Source organism: Onychomys torridus, chromosome 9, assembly GCF_903995425.1.
Source record: "Onychomys torridus chromosome 9, mOncTor1.1, whole genome shotgun sequence".
NCBI lineage: Eukaryota > Metazoa > Chordata > Mammalia > Rodentia > Cricetidae > Onychomys > Onychomys torridus.
Genome location: NC_050451.1, coordinates 35,692,111 through 35,708,484, shown reverse-complemented (window position 1 = coordinate 35,708,484; position 16,374 = coordinate 35,692,111). Strand labels below are relative to the sequence as shown.

At 45.2% G+C, this 16,374-nt stretch overlaps 1 protein-coding gene across 5 annotated transcripts in view; it reads left to right on the top strand.

Moving 5' to 3' along the window:
• The window catches only part of Fermt2 (fermitin family member 2), a 75,782-nt gene extending 63,759 nt beyond the window's left edge, over nucleotides 1-12,023 (top strand). For 3 of the 5 annotated variants that reach the window (XM_036198785.1, XM_036198784.1, XM_036198782.1), the window contains 9 exons: nucleotides 1,087-1,224; nucleotides 1,912-1,961; nucleotides 3,164-3,288; nucleotides 5,256-5,362; nucleotides 5,485-5,706; nucleotides 7,998-8,018; nucleotides 8,703-8,827; nucleotides 9,092-9,233; nucleotides 10,761-12,023. In XM_036198785.1, coding sequence (XP_036054678.1) covers nucleotides 1,087-1,224; nucleotides 1,912-1,961; nucleotides 3,164-3,288; nucleotides 5,256-5,362; nucleotides 5,485-5,706; nucleotides 7,998-8,018; nucleotides 8,703-8,827; nucleotides 9,092-9,233; nucleotides 10,761-10,934 — 1,104 coding nt within the window. In that variant the 3' untranslated portion in view covers nucleotides 10,935-12,023. The remainder of the gene's footprint in view (nucleotides 1-1,086; nucleotides 1,225-1,911; nucleotides 1,962-3,163; nucleotides 3,289-5,255; nucleotides 5,363-5,484; nucleotides 5,707-7,997; nucleotides 8,019-8,702; nucleotides 8,828-9,091; nucleotides 9,234-10,760) is intronic. The other 2 variants (XM_036198783.1, XM_036198786.1) reach the window with 1 other exon arrangement.
• Nucleotides 12,024-16,374: the final 4,351 nt, after the last annotated feature.

The following is a 16,374-nucleotide window of genomic DNA, read 5'->3' as shown; positions in this document are numbered from 1 at the left end:
TGAGTGTTACCGCGGATTGACTTTATTAGGTAAATGGATCCTTCAGAAGTGCCGAGCATCTTGTGCTGTGAGAGGCAGCTACTGAGAGTGCTTACACCAACCAGATTCTCTTGATCTCTCCACATAATCCCTCAGGCTTGACATCAAAACCTAACAGATTTTTTTAATATCCTGAGTCACCAAGTGCATTTAAAAACAACTATTTGGGTAAATTCTATACCCAAGACCATTTCCTAGCTAGATGGAAGGGCTGTCTGATTGTACTTACACATTCTGTTCACATATATGAACAGAGTTTCTTATTTCTAGATAGCTGAGGCTAGGAAGCCCTGAGAAGAGAACTGGGAAAGTGGAGCTAGCTTCTGCTTCTCCTGAAGTTACAATGGCAGTACTTTTCTCCTGAGTGATTAGGACTGTGGGCCAGTGAGGGTTCGTTTTCTCCAGTGATAGAACACAGCGGTGAGTTCATCCCTATTGAAGTGCAGGGCCTGAGCCTTCATGGGATGTGCATCTGTACAAGGCCCTGCTCTAGGCACACGGAAATCATCCACCCAACAAGAAAACAAGCAAAACTCACTCCTATAGATGTAGTAGCAGACCTATAAATCCCCTTCACACCAAGGGAGCAGAAACAGAATACATTGTGTCTACAGGTACTGTGCTCATTTTTGGATAAGTCTTTCTGAGCAGGGCTGTCACATGGATCCCAGGTGCCATGGCCCTTGCTTTTTATCCTTCTGGTTTCGGGACACTTTGCTTACTTTGATGTGTTCAGTTTTGCGTTTTTGTCTGTGCACGTGTGCATGCAGTGTCTGTGGAGACCGGAAGAGGGCGCTGGATCCCCTGGACCTGCAGTTGCAGAAGGCTGTGAGCTGCCACGTGGGTGCTAGAAATCAAACCTGTGTTCACTGTACCAACAGCCAGTGCTGTTAGCCACTGAGCCTCCTCATCTCTCCACCCTCCTTCCCTGATGATTTATCTTTGCAAATCAGATTTAAAAACATCTAATAGAGAGTCAGGTAGTAACTTCATCTTAAAGTTCTGCCGTTGAACAGTCATTTCAACAACATGTTACTGTGGTTTCAGTATCATATCAATAAGCTGTCAATCATGACATCAGAAAATCATTTGAACAACAGTGACAGAGACGTTGATGAAGTTGGCGCCGCCCTTTCTGACCTGGAGATCACTTTGGAAGGCGGGAAAGCATCAACAATTCTGGTGGTAAGGTGGATCTCTAGCTGATGAGTGACTTTAGTTGACACCTGTTTGTGGGTGTTCCATTGCCAGAGAAGGCCTCTGAAGCGGGAGAAAAGTGTTCCGAGTTGGTCATGGATTTTCAGAGGTTTTTGTGGTGGGAGGATCCACCCAGGGCCTGACTCCACCCCATTCCTGAGGAAACAGTGTTACCAGCTCCTCGGGCCTCCCACACTGTCGCTGCTGTCTCTAAACTCTTCTGCCAGTTGTGGGAAGGTAGTTGGGGGTGGGGGAGATAGCAACATCAAGTCGATAAGGTAGTCTGCTTAATTGATACACTGAAGAAGGAGAGAAGAGCCTCACAGTAGCTTGAAAGCTGCTCGTTTTTAAAGCTAAGAATGAGCTCTTGCTGAAGAAACAGTTTTCTTAGTGCATCATGATTTACAGTATTTCCATGTGTTGCTGTAAACCATTTCTGCTGTATTTAGAAGCAAGAATACATTCTTGGGAGTTGTACAGATGTCATCTTGTTCCGATTCTTATTAACTTCGTATAATATTTGAAAATGCCTTTGTAACAAGACCATGTAATATGGTCATATCATTTATGTCTTTAAACAGCTGTATTTTGAATGCTAAATAAGCAGTTTTTAAAATCAGATACCAAACTAAATTTAAAAGATTAAGAAAAATATTATTTTAATTCTTTCCCTAGGGTGACATTACTTCAATTCCAGAACTCGCTGATTATATTAAAGTTTTCAAGTAAGTATGAAGGTGGCGGGGTTCACATATCAGTAAGAGCTGTCCATTTTATAGTCATGCTCACATTTAAATTTACAGTAACTTTGTCGATTATTTGTAAAATAAATCTGTAAGATTTGCCAATTAGGGGGCTGGAGAGATGGCTCAGAGGCTAAGAGCACTGACTGCTCTTCCAGAGGTCCTGAGTTCAATTCCCAGCACCCACATGGTGGCTCACAACCATCTGTAATGAGACCTTGTTCCCTCTTCTGGCCTGCAGGCATACATAATAAATAAATCTTTTTTTTTTTTAATCTACCGATTAGATAAACACTTAAAATTAAGTTATTCATATTCACTAAGCTAAAACCACAATTATCATTGTTTTATTTGATCTTAAGATCATCGAGGCTGATCGTATCATAGTTGGTGGTAGTGGCTGGCCTCACTGTGCTTTGAGAAAAGTGGCAAACTGTCCTGTGAATGCCAGTGTTGTGTCCTTGCTCAGAGCTCCAGACTCCATTGGCTCCATGTTCATGTGCTGCTGGGCCCTTTCCTGTAAGGTCTCAGTAATTTTTCTAGACTTTTAAGCAGTCTACTTGTAATCCTCAGAATTGAGAGCTGAGCACTAAGGCAGTTGAGACAGATGTGGTGCCGACTGTCCGCTTTCCTACTGTGTGCTCTGGGAAACTATTGCGGACTAGAGTTTCCCAAGGCTGAAAATACTCTAGCTCACAGTCTAGAACGCTTCTGCGGTAAGGGCAAGATTTCACAAGTCTCTATAGCTGCCCTCTGCCCTTTTCCACACTTCCCAGCTACCTGTGCCTTCTTCTGTGTGTGGCTCAAGTGTGGTGTGTCCACGTCAGGCTGACTCCTCACTGCGGTCATGCTGAGTACATCACATGATTCAGAGGCCTCAGCAGCAGTAATGCTGTGGACACCACTGCATCTGCAGAGTGTGGGTGGACATGGACCTTTCCACATGGACACCTTTAAGTGAGAAGTGTGGGGCCATGGGCTCTCTACCTTCTCACTGTTTGGACTCCCGGTCTCCTGGAGTAGACTGAGGAGGAGGGCACACTGGGAAAAAACTGGCCAAAGGCAGATGATTTCAACCCTGTAAAACTGGCCTCGTGTTTTTCAGCACCGAGAAATGTAACTGCTAAAACAGTCCTGACGAAGGTACTTCAAAGTGTTTTTGTCTCAATTCTGTTGCTGTCTAGGCCTAAAAAGCTGACTTTAAAAGGGTACAAGCAGTTCTGGTGCACATTCAAAGACACATCCATTTCCTGCTATAAGAGCCGAGAAGAGTCCAGTGGTACACCTGCTCACCAGATGAACCTCCGAGGTAGGGGAGCCTCGTGTGACCTGTCAGTCCAGTACAAAATAAAGTTCACTGGGGGGCGGGGTTGGGGGGCACTTCACACTCCCTTTACACCTTTGGGGTCTTTGCGGTGATTTTGATTCTCCAGTTTGTGTATTCAGTTGCATGTGGATAATTTGTTGTGATCTCTGGGCAGACCCGAGCTCAAGCACACCACGTTTACCTCACTCAGCAAGTACATTTATGATGTCTTTTTTTTCTCATCTGGAGCATCAGGCATATCCGGGTCCCGCATCTGCAGCCTTGTGGGTCTGGTGTCTGTATGCCTTGTCTCACCCTTCATCATTGGCATCCTGCTTGCTCTTCACCCGGATCACAGGCAGAGCTTCTAGCCTGTTTCCCCAGGCTCCCTCTTCCTCATCCAGTTCTTCTCTCTTTACTTTGCTCTGCCCAGCTCCAGAGGCAAGCCCAGGATGGCGCTGTTAGGCGGCTAGCTGCCAGCTGGAGTTCCTGTTGCTGTGTCTTATTGAAAGCGGGCTGAGAAGTAGGAGCTGGAGCTTGCGGCATGGGCCTCCTCACTGAGCACCTGCAGCCGGGCCACTCTTCAGTGAGGGCTCAGCTGGTAGCTCTGCTTCTGTATTGATTGTTTTTAAAGCTTCATCTCATTTTTAAGTGTGTGGTGTGTGTATACAGTGGCCTGAATAGTCTAGAAGAGGGTCTCCAATCCAGCGGAGCTGGAATAAGAGGCAGTTGTGAGTTGGGACCTGAACTCCTGTCCTTCCTTAACTGCGGAGCCAGGCCTCCTCCAGCTGCTAGCTACATCTTTGGTTCACTCAGGCTTGGAGCTGGAGCTGCTGCTTCGTTTCCCATTGTGGTGGCCTCTCACTTCTTCGCTTCTTCGTTTCTTTCTCCTGGCTCAGGCAGAAGGAGATTTACTCTCCATCTAGGGACCAGGAGTGGCGTCCAGTGGTAGAGTGTGTGTCTGGTGTGTGTGGGACTCTGGGTCCTGTCCCCAGCACCCTTTGGAAGTCACTGCCGGTTTGGGTGGTGATAGTTTAGAGGGAGCGTGGGAAGGAGGTGGTGTTACAAAGTTGCTGCTTTGTTTCCTTCCTTGAGGGTGTGAATGTCCGGGTGTAAATGGGGTCTGACTCAAGATGCAAGGAGGGATCCTAGTAGCTTACACTTGTAAAGCATGTGCTGGGAATGTGCGAGAGGCCCTGGGTTCCATCTGAACACCAAGGTAACTAAAATAAATCTGCAAGAGGCCTGCAGAGCAAAGACAGTGTGTATGCGCTGGCTGTCGGGAAGAGCCTTCCAAGCAGACACTCCGTGCTGGTGCGTGCTGGTGCGTGCTGGTGCGGTTGGGCAGAAAAGGTGATGTGGAGGTTGGAATAGAACAGGGCTTAGGGAGAGTTAAAATGTAGAGAATTAATAGTTAAAATGTAGAGAATGGGTCAAGGGAAATCTGTGCTAAGTACTCATGTCATGGCTGCATGGATGGTAAAAGCAACCACTTAGCATGGTTAGCTCTATTATGAGAGGAAAAGACTGCCTGGTTCAGTTTCTTGATATTTTTTTAGGGCTAGTTACAGAGTTACTAACTCTAAATCACCTTGAGAACCCAGTCAGATCGTGTGTCTGTTTTAATTTCACTATATACAACTTCCCCCTTGTTTGAAAAGTTCTCCAAAAGGACTGTTTGTATGTAGTAGTATTCCTGGAAAGAAGAGAGAACTCTTTACATAAAAGTACCCTTTCCTTTATTAATTTAAACATTGCTTGGAGGCCAAGGTGACTGTTTGGATTCTTAAAGTTCATAAATGTCTGTATTTCTGAATCCTTGGCTCTAGATTGTCATTTGAGTACCAAAGCTACATCAAGTGACCTTCTACCGCATGGAGGTGCTCCTAAAATGTGGCAGAGTTCACCGTAGTAAGACATCACAAAATGATTTCCTTTGTGCACTTTTACAATTAAACTTCTTATTACAGGATGTGAAGTTACCCCAGATGTAAACATTTCAGGCCAAAAATTTAACATCAAACTCCTAATTCCGGTCGCAGAGGGCATGAACGAAATTTGGCTTCGTTGTGATAGTGTAAGTTTTCCAATTAAACCTCGCTTTTCTCTGGCTCCCATGTGAGTTGGCCAGCTGTCCTCCATCTGACACGCGGGTCCGAGCACTGTGTGGCTTCATCTGGCAGCGTTTCTTCTCAACAGGAGAAGCAGTATGCACACTGGATGGCGGCCTGCAGGCTGGCTTCCAAAGGCAAGACCATGGCAGACAGTTCTTACAACCTAGAGGTGCAGAACATTCTCTCCTTCCTGAAGATGCAGCATCTGAACCCAGATCCCCAGCTGATCCCAGAGCAGATCACAACCGACATCAACCCTGAGTGTCTGGTGTCCCCTCGATACCTAAAAAAGTATAAGAACAAACAGGTATTTCCTCATACTTAATTTGCCGACTCTCTAATTTTTTGTGCACATGCTTTAAATGCGGTTTCTCCTCTTAAATGAAAGCTGCCAGCTTTGGTAGAATATAAAACAGGAAATGGGGGCGTAGGTCAGTTTAAACTGGTTGTTAATCTTGTATGAAGTTAATAGGGTAGACGCTGGGGAGTGCCCAGAGCTTGTTTACTCTACACAACCCACGGAGAGCTCTCTCCAAGGACCTTCAAGAACTGAAATGGCCTGATTCTTTGGTTCCCTATGGAAACAGGACAAAAAACCCCAGTCAGCACTTCCCCAAAGTATCTTTGAAACTTGTGTTTGTTGAGGTAGATTAACCAGCTTTTAGAAATACAATGTTATGGGCCAGGCAGTGGTGGCGCAGGCCTTTAATCCCAGCACTCGGGAGGCAGAGGCAGGTGGATCTCTGTGAGTTCGAGGCCAGCCTGGTCTACAAAATGAGTTCCAGGAAATGCGAAAAGCTACACAAAGAAACCCTGTCTGGAAAAAACAAAGAAAAAAAAAGAAAGAAAGAAATACAATGTTATGTGGTAAAGATAGTTTGTCCACCATCACTGTCTTAACATTAACAAAATCTAACAAAATCTTACACAAAGTTAGAAAGTTTGATGAATTTTAACTTAAAATTCATGGCCTTTGTCCACTCTCTTTGGAATTCCTGTCCTGGAAATGAATTCCATAAAAGGTTTGCTATTCAGGAAAATGGCCCTTTGGTACATCACAAAGGTCCTTTGAAGGGGAATTTGACCTGAGAGCCCCCAGGATTCTCTACACTAAACAGCACGCCATAAAAGGACAGGCTTCAGATTGGATGAGGGAGCAGAGAAGACCTCTAAAATAAACAAATCATTTTTATCGACTTCTGTTTTTATCTTTGCGGGATCATTTTAAAACATTAAAATCCAAATTAAACAGAACATTACCTTCCTTAGATTTAAGCATAGCTTTACTAAATGAAACTGAAACAGTTTCGCTTTCCACAGAAATGTTCAGAGCTTTAGTCAGGAATGGTCTGTCTCTGCGGTTCAGAGGCTGTGTCAGCGACAGGGACATTGTTTACCCCAGAGTCATGGCTGTGGGAGTGAGTGGTGAGGAAGGGCGGAAATGCCGCCCCAGGAGCCTTGTGGAATGCAGATAAATCAGGAAGGGAAGGAAGGAGCCGCTGGCCTGCTTCTTACTCACTGAAGAGCTGGGTGCAGAGAGGCTAGTTTCTATAGATGATTTCTTCAAATGATTTCAGACCTTGGCGGTTTTATTAATGCCAGGTGTCCAGAGGTGATTGCTTTCTGTCTTGAGTTGTAGACAAAAAACATGACCTCAAATCTCAAATCCTCCATTCTGTGTCCAGTGTCAGGAAGGCAGTGTGTGGCTGTGGTTAAGGACCTTTCCGGAGCTCTGGTCTCACTGAGTAAAACACACAGACCTTTTCAACCCTCCTTCTCTAAGTAGGCCCTCAGCCTTGTCCCCTGAAGGTCCGGCCCTACCCTACCATGTACTCACAGGCACAAGACCCTGCCGCTGCACAGGACTCATCAGCAGAGCCTCCGACACTTAATCTGCTTTTCTTCACCAAATTATGCATATTTTAGCTAAACTTTCCAGGATTTTTTTTGAGTATGAGGTTTAACTGTAAATAAAAGACTTATCCTGTTGTCCAAACTGAAAAGACATACTACATGTGTGGTCACGGCTCCCAAACTTTCATTTCTCCTTCCAGGAAAAAGGATGCAAAAAGCAGATGGTAATTGAGGGGCTGCTGCTGTCTTTGGTGCAAATTAAGGAATAGTGTGGCCTTGCGCTCATATGCGCCCTTAGCTCCCTTCTGAGGGGTGGTGCATGCATCATGCCTTCTGACTAAATCTGAGAAAGCTGTCATGGCCTTTGAGTAGGAATTTTTATTTTGCTACTAAAATAATTAGCTTTGCCCTCAGAACCGGCACGTGAGGGGAGAAAGAGATCTGCCCCTTCTCGCTTTCTTCCGAAAGTCCCCACCTTTAATCCGAGTGGTGCTTCCATGTGCGCTGTGGCACGTCTCTGTGCTCTGTGTGGACAGTACCGCTGCCGCCTCCATGTTCTCATCCTCATTCTTTCGTTGCCTTGGTTTCCACTCGAGTGCTCTTCCTCTGCATGGTTTTCTGCTGGAGTTTTGGGTTGCAGGTGCCACAGCCTCTTCTTTGCTTCATTGCTGTTTTCCTGATCTCCTCTTGTGTTTTTTTCTTTCTTCCTGCTCCCTTTTTCTTCCCTCGCATTGCCATCTGCAGCCAGGCTATGTAAGAGATTTGGTAAGTTCTCCAGATTTACAAAGCGAGAGAAATTCAACAGTGTCGAGCCCTACCCAACCCCTTGCCCCCACCACGGGACAGTTCACCCTAGAGTGAGTGTAGGAAATGGTTTCCATTCTGTTTGAGTGCCATAGAAACGTGGAAGACACTCACTATTTCTCTGTGTTCAGGTCTCGAGACTGAGCCCTAGCTCAGTTTCTGAACTTCAGCCAGCATCTGTATATGGATTTGAATGTATTATCTTGTCATTGCTCACCAATGTCTTCTCACTTGGAACATTTCTCAGCCCTGGCAGTCATACACTAGAATCCTAATAATGCTGCTTGTGTGGCACATAAAAACTGAAATTAACAATGTTACTTTCTTGAAATTCCCAAATAAAGCTTTAGATAATTTTCAATTAAAATTCAATATGATTTTATGGGGCACGTAATTAAATTTTTATCTTGTTAAAATTTTGGTCCTAGCTGGGCAATGGTGGCACACGCCTTTAATCCCAGCACTTGAGAGGCAGAACTCAGACCTCTGAGTTCAAGGCCAGCCCAGTCTACAGAGCGAGATCCCAGACAGGCACCAAAACTACACAGGGAAACCCTGTCTCGGGGAAAGAAAGAAAAAGAAGAAAAATCTTGGTACAATCACAGAAGATATAATTATCTAATTAATACGTAATCTCATGTTTAGATAACAGCAAGAATCTTGGAGGCCCATCAGAATGTAGCCCAGATGAGTCTGATTGAAGCCAAAATGAGATTCATTCAAGCATGGCAGTCTCTGCCTGAGTTCGGCATCACACACTTCATCGCAAGGTCAGTGTGCCGCCATGGTCTGCGGATGTTGTCTACTTCATGTACTTAGAGCTTAAACTCTGAAAAGAAAACTGCTGAGACACACTAACCTCTTTCTTTACACCAAAACTTAAAAAATAGTATTTTCTAAGCTTTCCAATTTCTCATTAACAACACACAATATTGTATATTTATCTTTACTTACAACAGTCCAGTTTTTAGGGTTGGAGAAAATCCAACCACCACACCCACACCATTCTGAGGAGTTTTTCTTCAATATTACAGATTTCAAGGAGGCAAGAGAGAAGAACTTATTGGGATTGCATACAACAGATTGATTCGGATGGACGCCAGCACGGGAGATGCCATCAAAACATGGCGGTTCAGCAACATGAAGCAGTGGAATGTCAACTGGGAGATCAAAATGGTAAGCTGGTGCTCATGTTAATAGCTAAGTGTGTGTCATAGTTCAGTGGGTCTGGATTTGGTCTGCAGCACTCAAGAAGGACAAAGAGGGAGAGCCTTATAAATTCTGGAGATTGGGTTATGGGAGGTGATTTGGCTCTGATATTTGATACCCCCATTAACTACCAGGGCCGATTTGGCTTGTCTGGCTAGTGAGTTCTGGTGTCCTCTTCACCTCTCATCCTTTTTGGTGGAAGAAGACAGCCTTCCTTCTGCCAAGGGTATACGAGCAGCTGTGCTCCCGTGCTAGAACCTTTAAACAAGCTTTCAAAGGCTACCATTGGGTAGGTAGCCAAGCTTCCAAGACTCCAGCCTTGTCCCAATGTTTACAAATGAATAGGAGTAGAGAGATGGCTCAGCAGCTAAGAGCACTTGCTGTTCTTTTCCAAAGGACCTGGGTTCAATTCTCAGCACCCATATAGAGGTTCACAACCACCTATGACTCCAGTTCCAGGGGATCTGATGCCCTCATCTGGCCTCCCATATATATACAGACAAAACACCTGTACAGATAAAACTTTAAAAAAAAAAAAAAAAGGCGCCTATGGCTAGCTCAGGTAGAGGGCGGGTGCTCGCCTGACATTCCTAAAGCCGGGGTGGGGGAGCACACCTGTCATCTGGACCCTTGGAAGAAGGTGCAAGGTCATCTCCAGCTACATAGCAAGTTAGAGACCAGCCTGGGCTATGGAAGACTGCCTACAAATATGAACTGTAAAAGAAAGAATCTTTGGGATTAAAGTATAGACCATATGGTTGTTACTCAGTTTTCATTTAAACTTACCTATTTCATAATCTTTCTGTGATAGCTAATTTTTCTTCTCATAGTAGCAGTCAGAGTTTGTGTCCTATGCCTCTTTGGGCCAGACATGACACCAGATGTTTGCATTTAGACCCCTCCCGAGCCTCGTCACAGCCTTCAAGAGTAGGCAGGCTGTCTGTACTTCACCCTGTTTAGAAGCCTAAGGTGTGGTTATTACCCACTTAGTGACTGGCTCAGCATTCAGACGGTTGTTTCTGGTCTCTAATACCTGGTGCATGCACTACTATGTAGCCACTACGGTGCCCTTTTCCCTTGTTACATGGACATCATTTAAAACAGTCTTATTGGCAGGCTGTTCGGCTTGGCACATTGGATATACTGTATCAGTTGCTATCAGAAAGCCCATCTTTCTGAAATATTTCAACATGATACCTAAAGGTTAAATACTGGAGCAAATGTTAAATAAAACACAGGAAGTACATTTTCTCCCAGGACCTGAAGAGAGAGACGTTCTCATTAATTTCATTACCAGAGACCACTTGGGAACTTGGTGGCTGAAATCCCTTGAGAACTGAACTAAAGGATGGGGCAGAAGATGATACGCCTTTCTTACTGTTTCGGCACACAGACACCATTGCTGTTCCTGTATAACAACCCGGGCAGTGGCGCCTACAAAGCGAACTCCAGGAGCTCCCTGGGGATACTGACGAGTCTTTGTCTCTGTTGCAGGTCACTGTGGAGTTCGCAGATGAGGTCCGGTTGTCCTTCATCTGTACTGAAGTAGACTGCAAGGTGGTCCACGAATTCATTGGTGGTTACATATTTCTCTCAACTCGAGCAAAAGACCAAAATGAGAGTTTAGATGAGGAGATGTTCTACAAACTCACCAGCGGTTGGGTGTGAACAGGAAAGCAATGTGATGAAACTCCACAGCCGTAACACTATTTAACTCTAAAGCTGTTGTTCCTTATATGCTGCTTAATAAAGTAAGCTTGAAATGTACCCTTTTATCATGAAAACTCTTTGCCTTACCAGACCGGTTAACGTGTGCACTAACAAGCACGGTTATTAATCTGCTACCGTGATGCAATATGTGCTCTGTGGAACACGGAATGTTCCCCAGGGCCACGGATTGAAACCTGAAGTAGTGGGCGAATCAGGAACCAGCCGTCACTGATTGACACTAGCCAAACTAAGAAACAAGCCATCTACTACCAAGTTACCCAGGGCATAACCTATATGAAGTCTATTTATCATGTGTAATGCACGTGTTTAATGTATGTTCATTTGATGCCCTCTTTGAAATACCCTACTTCTGGTAGCCAGTTAGCTCCTTCTCCCAATGGAAAATCCGGTCTGCAGTAGATGCCTGGTGTTCAGTGACGTCATGGACCTTGAAGGAAACGCTGTTGTTGATCTGTTGTGCTTGGCTGGGATTGTCCTTGAATAAGCATGTTGTACATTGTTTTGTGTTTATTTTTACACCATACTGTATTACAATACTCTTAGTATTCACCAGCATATTCACTATCTGCCTAAAATATGCAACCTTTGTGTTACAATATGAAGTAAAATTCTATGAAGTATGCATTTTGTGTAACTAATGTACAAACACAAATTTTATAAAATTGTACAGTTTTTTAAAAACTATTCACAACTAGGAAATGGCTTAAATGTAGCATCCTTGCATTAATTAAATGCCTTTAAAATGTATAATTAATATGCAGTTTCAGTATCTGCTAAATTAAGAATGCCTTCGTGATGGTCATGAGTTGCCATGATGTCCTTAACTCTAACGCCTGGACTGGCTGTGTCTGGTCTGCTGCGCTGTTACAATCTGTATTGGTGCTAGTTAGGAAACTCCTAGCTCACGAGCCCAGCGGGCGCCAGGGAGGAGGGATGGACTTAACGGTATTGTCCAATAATCCATGATTTAAAGACTGTATAAATGCATTTTATTTTAAATAAAAGCAAAACCTTTTATTTAACGTCTTCCCTTTGTACTTCTGATCTCTCAACACCACGTACATCTTGCGTTGTTAGAATGGACGGCCCCTGGTGCTAGGCCGTGACCCAGATGGAGAGCTTCTGTTCTCTGAGGTCCATTCTTCGTTGCTAGACTCCAGACTGATTGTGTGCCTTTCCGGAGCCCCGCCTCCTGCTGCTTTTTCCTTATGCAGCCTTACAGCTTTCTGTTGATCCTGTGCCCATCACTTCCGTCAGTCCCATGTGTGTGCTGCTGAGGCTGCCATATCCCCCTTCCTGACTCGTTCCCCCCGCCCCCCCCCCCCCCTCCTGTGCACCTGGCCTATTTCAGAGTACAAGAGCCCTTTCCCATTTTTAAAAACAAGATAATCCATATGTAGTCACTTACTAAAAGTCTTTAGGTTGAGGCTGCACTGGAGTCCTTCCTCAGTCACTGCTCACTCACACAGAGAGCACCTGTGCCCACTGCCCCGCCTGTTCTAACGACTGACCTGTGGGACAAAAGCCCAAGTCCCCAACCGTCTCCTCCAGGTATTCTGAGGTGGGGGATCTCCCAGGTGCCCTTTCATCCTTAAGCAGTCTGGGCAGCATTACTCTCTGGACCAGTGGCTCTCAACCTTCCTAACACTGCGCCCCTTTAGTACAGTTCCTCACGTCGTGCTGACCCCCAACCATAAGATGACTTTTGTTGCTACATCATAACTGTAGTTTTGTTACTGTTAGGAATCGTAATGTAAAGATCTGTGTTTCCTGATGGTCTTAGGCGACCCCTGTGAAAGGGTCATTCGACCCCCAAATGGGTCGTGACCCACACGTTAAGAACGGACTGCTGCTCTAGACACTTCACCCCATGGGCTGTATTGTCCCCCAGCCCTCACCTGCTCTTCACCTGTCTGAATCTGTATCTGCAGCTAGAAATTTTGTAGTTTGTAGCTTTCCTTCCATAAATACTTCTAAGTTGCCTTGGAGCCAAGCGTGTTCTTGGCCTTCCCTGGTCAAGCTGTATTCAGTGGACACCAAGGCAAAGCTACAGCCTGGCCCAGGTTCCCATCCCTCTGTCTCAAAGGATGCGCCGCCAGCCAGCCTGGGTTCCTGACCCTTAACTAAAAGACAAGGTGTTCAGTGTTTTAGAGTCAACACTAGCAATAGTGAACACAATAATGAAGCATTTTTTTTTTTTTCAACTTCTCTGTCTCTATCTCTATCCAAGTCACTCGAAACATGGGAATATCCTTAGCAGGAGAGAGCGTTCTGAATCCATCCCTTTGCTTCACTTCATCACATACCAGGACTGCCTGTCCAGAGATCGTGACCTGCACAACCACCACCCACACTAGCCACTGTGCTGGCTCCTCTGTAACCATGTAGCCACAGCACCGACAAGGAGAGCTGACCTGCTTTGTGGGTATAGACCTGAAAAGCTGGTATAAGAGAAACAGATCCAGTTTTTATTCTGCAGAAGAACCGCCAGGGCCCTTTACACCGCAATTCGGGAAGCTGTTCCTTCCCAGGAGCTCCGAGCTGCTCAACGAATTAACTGAGTCTTTATCTGTTTGAACTGATTTGGTTTGGCAGCTGAAGAAGTGGAGGAGGAGGGAGAGAAAACCAACAGGAAATGGGACATCGGGGTGAGGGCAGTGAAATTCTCAGTGGATTGCAGAGCCACCCAGAACAGGAAACAGACGCCAGAAGCTTATCTAGTGGCCTTATTTCCCACTGTGAAGACGAGGCCGCTGCTCTGCTTCATTAAACAATACAGAGTTTCCCAGGCTGGGCACGCACACCATCAAGTGCCTCGTTCTCCCATTGAGTTTGCCTTTTGTTGTTTGTGCCTGGGCCTAAGTATTACTAAAAATTACAAGCACTTAAAAATAATTTGAGGCCGTTATTTCATGAGATCTAATTATAGTCTCCTGTGGCTTCACTGGTCAGGCATTATTCATATTACTGTGCCGGGAACTGATCCAAGTTCAATGTTAATTAGATTTGTGATTACAGACGGCACAGTGAACCAAACAAGTTGAAAGCCATGTCCGAATCAATGTGGCAGATGCATGGAAAGAAAACATGGAGCAGAGAATTCTGACCTCAGGTTCCTGAGCTTCCAAGTCAAATTAGGGGAACACATCCGCACTGGGCCTACACAGCCCCTCAGCTGCTTGCCTAATTACAAACTCAGTGCTCAGAACACTTGGAAGAGCCAAAATGCTCCTAAGAAATCATGGCAGGGGGGACCAGGCTTGCCAAATAGCAAGTAACATGAAGCCCTCCTGAAAGGACTAAATGGAAACAGAGCACAGAACATGGGTACAAAAGTACCGTAATGACACCCCCAGTTTCAATAAGTTGTATCTAAATTAAAAAATTAGAAGTTTAAAAAACAAAGCTGGTGCACATCTTACATGACTTTCTCCTCCACCCCCCAAGACAGGGTTTCTCTGTTTGTAGTTTTGGTGCCTGTCCTGGATCTCGTTCTGTAGACCAGGCTGGCCTCGAACTCACAGAGATCCTCCTGGCTCTACCTCCCGAGTGCTGGGATTAAAGGCGTGCGCCACCGCCACCTGGCTTCTTGCACGACTTTTGACCCCAGCACCCCAACTCGCAGAGGCCAGCCTGATCTACAATAGTCAGTTTCAGGGCTACACAGTCAGAACCTGACTCAAACAATAACCAAGAGCATCGAGTAGGCCCAGAGATGATTAAAACACTGAAGAGTCAAGATTTGGAAACGTGCAAAGGGACTACTTGTTTCTGAGACCATCACAAAAGATGTCCCCAAACGGCTTGGACCACAAGCTCATCTTGTTACACAGTTATCCCGATCAGTTCCAGGTAGATTGAGGACTGAATTTAACCAGCAAAATGATCTATCTCATGGTCTGACTGAAAGAATATTGGTATAAGATGCTGTGAGGCAGTACACAGTGCAAGATAACTACATTGTGAGGCGCACTGAACTATTGAGTAAAAGGCAAAAAAAGGGGGTGGGGTGGGAGGAGATGATGGGTTTGAAGCCAGCTTGGACTACATAGGAAAACCTTGTCTCAAAATGAAATAAAATGTGGGGAAGGTATTGTAACACAAAGGATGAGTACACAGGCTATAAACATGTAAGTACACATGTCTGTGCTCACGCAGACCAATCCAAAAGGAAATGGACAAAACCCTAAGATAATCATTTCACAGCAGTGGAAGCCTAAAATGAAAAAACGCCCAACTTCATAGTATCCTGGAAAATGGGCACTTTGTGAAGTGTTGAGGAATGAACCAACCCAGAGGCTCTACCTCTCAACTCCATCCCCAATGCCACCGGTTGTAGCCTCTTGCCTATCATTAGTAACATAGTTAAGAGCTAACAGTGTCAAGCATTGCTGGGATAGCAAAGATATTTATTGGTGCAATTATAAATTACAGCATCACCAGAAGCGTATGTCATCATCTAGTAAAATCTCCCACACATCCAAGGATCTGCAAACCCCATTATTAGGAATGTACGCATCTGGAGAAACAAACTGCATACTCACGCCCACCAGGAACCACGCTCTAGGACATGCAGAGCTTTATGGTGGCACAGGTCTATAATCCCATCTGCTCCTGAAGCTGAGGCAGGAGAATCACAATGCCAGCCGGAACGAATTAGTCACACCTTATGTCGAAAAGTCAAAAGAGGGCTATGAAACCTGTGTGTAAGTGTGTAACTGACACCTGGGATGTAGAAGCATAGGGATCAGGAGTTTACGACCAGCCTGGGCTACCTAGGAGTCTCTTCCCCACCCCCCAAAAAAGGAAGGAAGGAAAGACAAAGAGCAAGCTGTCAATGTAGCTCAGTGGTAGAGTGCTTGCTTAACATGCAGAGTCCTGTGTTCAGTGTCTAACCCTGAAGAAAAAAAAAAAAAAACAAGAAACCCAAGGCTCACTATATAAAGCAGCAACAACTTGGAAACAAAGATATGTAACAGCAGAATGAAAAATTACGTGTGCCAGCCTGCAGAAAACATAATATGGCTAGCTTTTAAACATGCAGGATTTCAAAGTTTGAAACAAATGGAACGTGGCAGATGTTTGTCATTGAGGACAATGTGCTTTTCAATTTCCAATATTATTGAGAAGTAGGGGACGAGCACACAAGGTCCTCCCCTTCTACCCCTGTGTGGATTCTAGAATCTAAGGTTCTGACAAGCCCATCACCCCACTACACCGTCTTGACAGCCTCCAAACTGTATTGAAAGACATTTTAGTCCTGATGTCCCATATGGAACAGGGTGGTCTGAGTCCCCAAAGGCCAGGGGGAGGAGGTGGCTCTCCGCCACTCCTCTCTGGGATGCCTTTATCCAGTCTGCCTTCTGCTGCCAAGTGA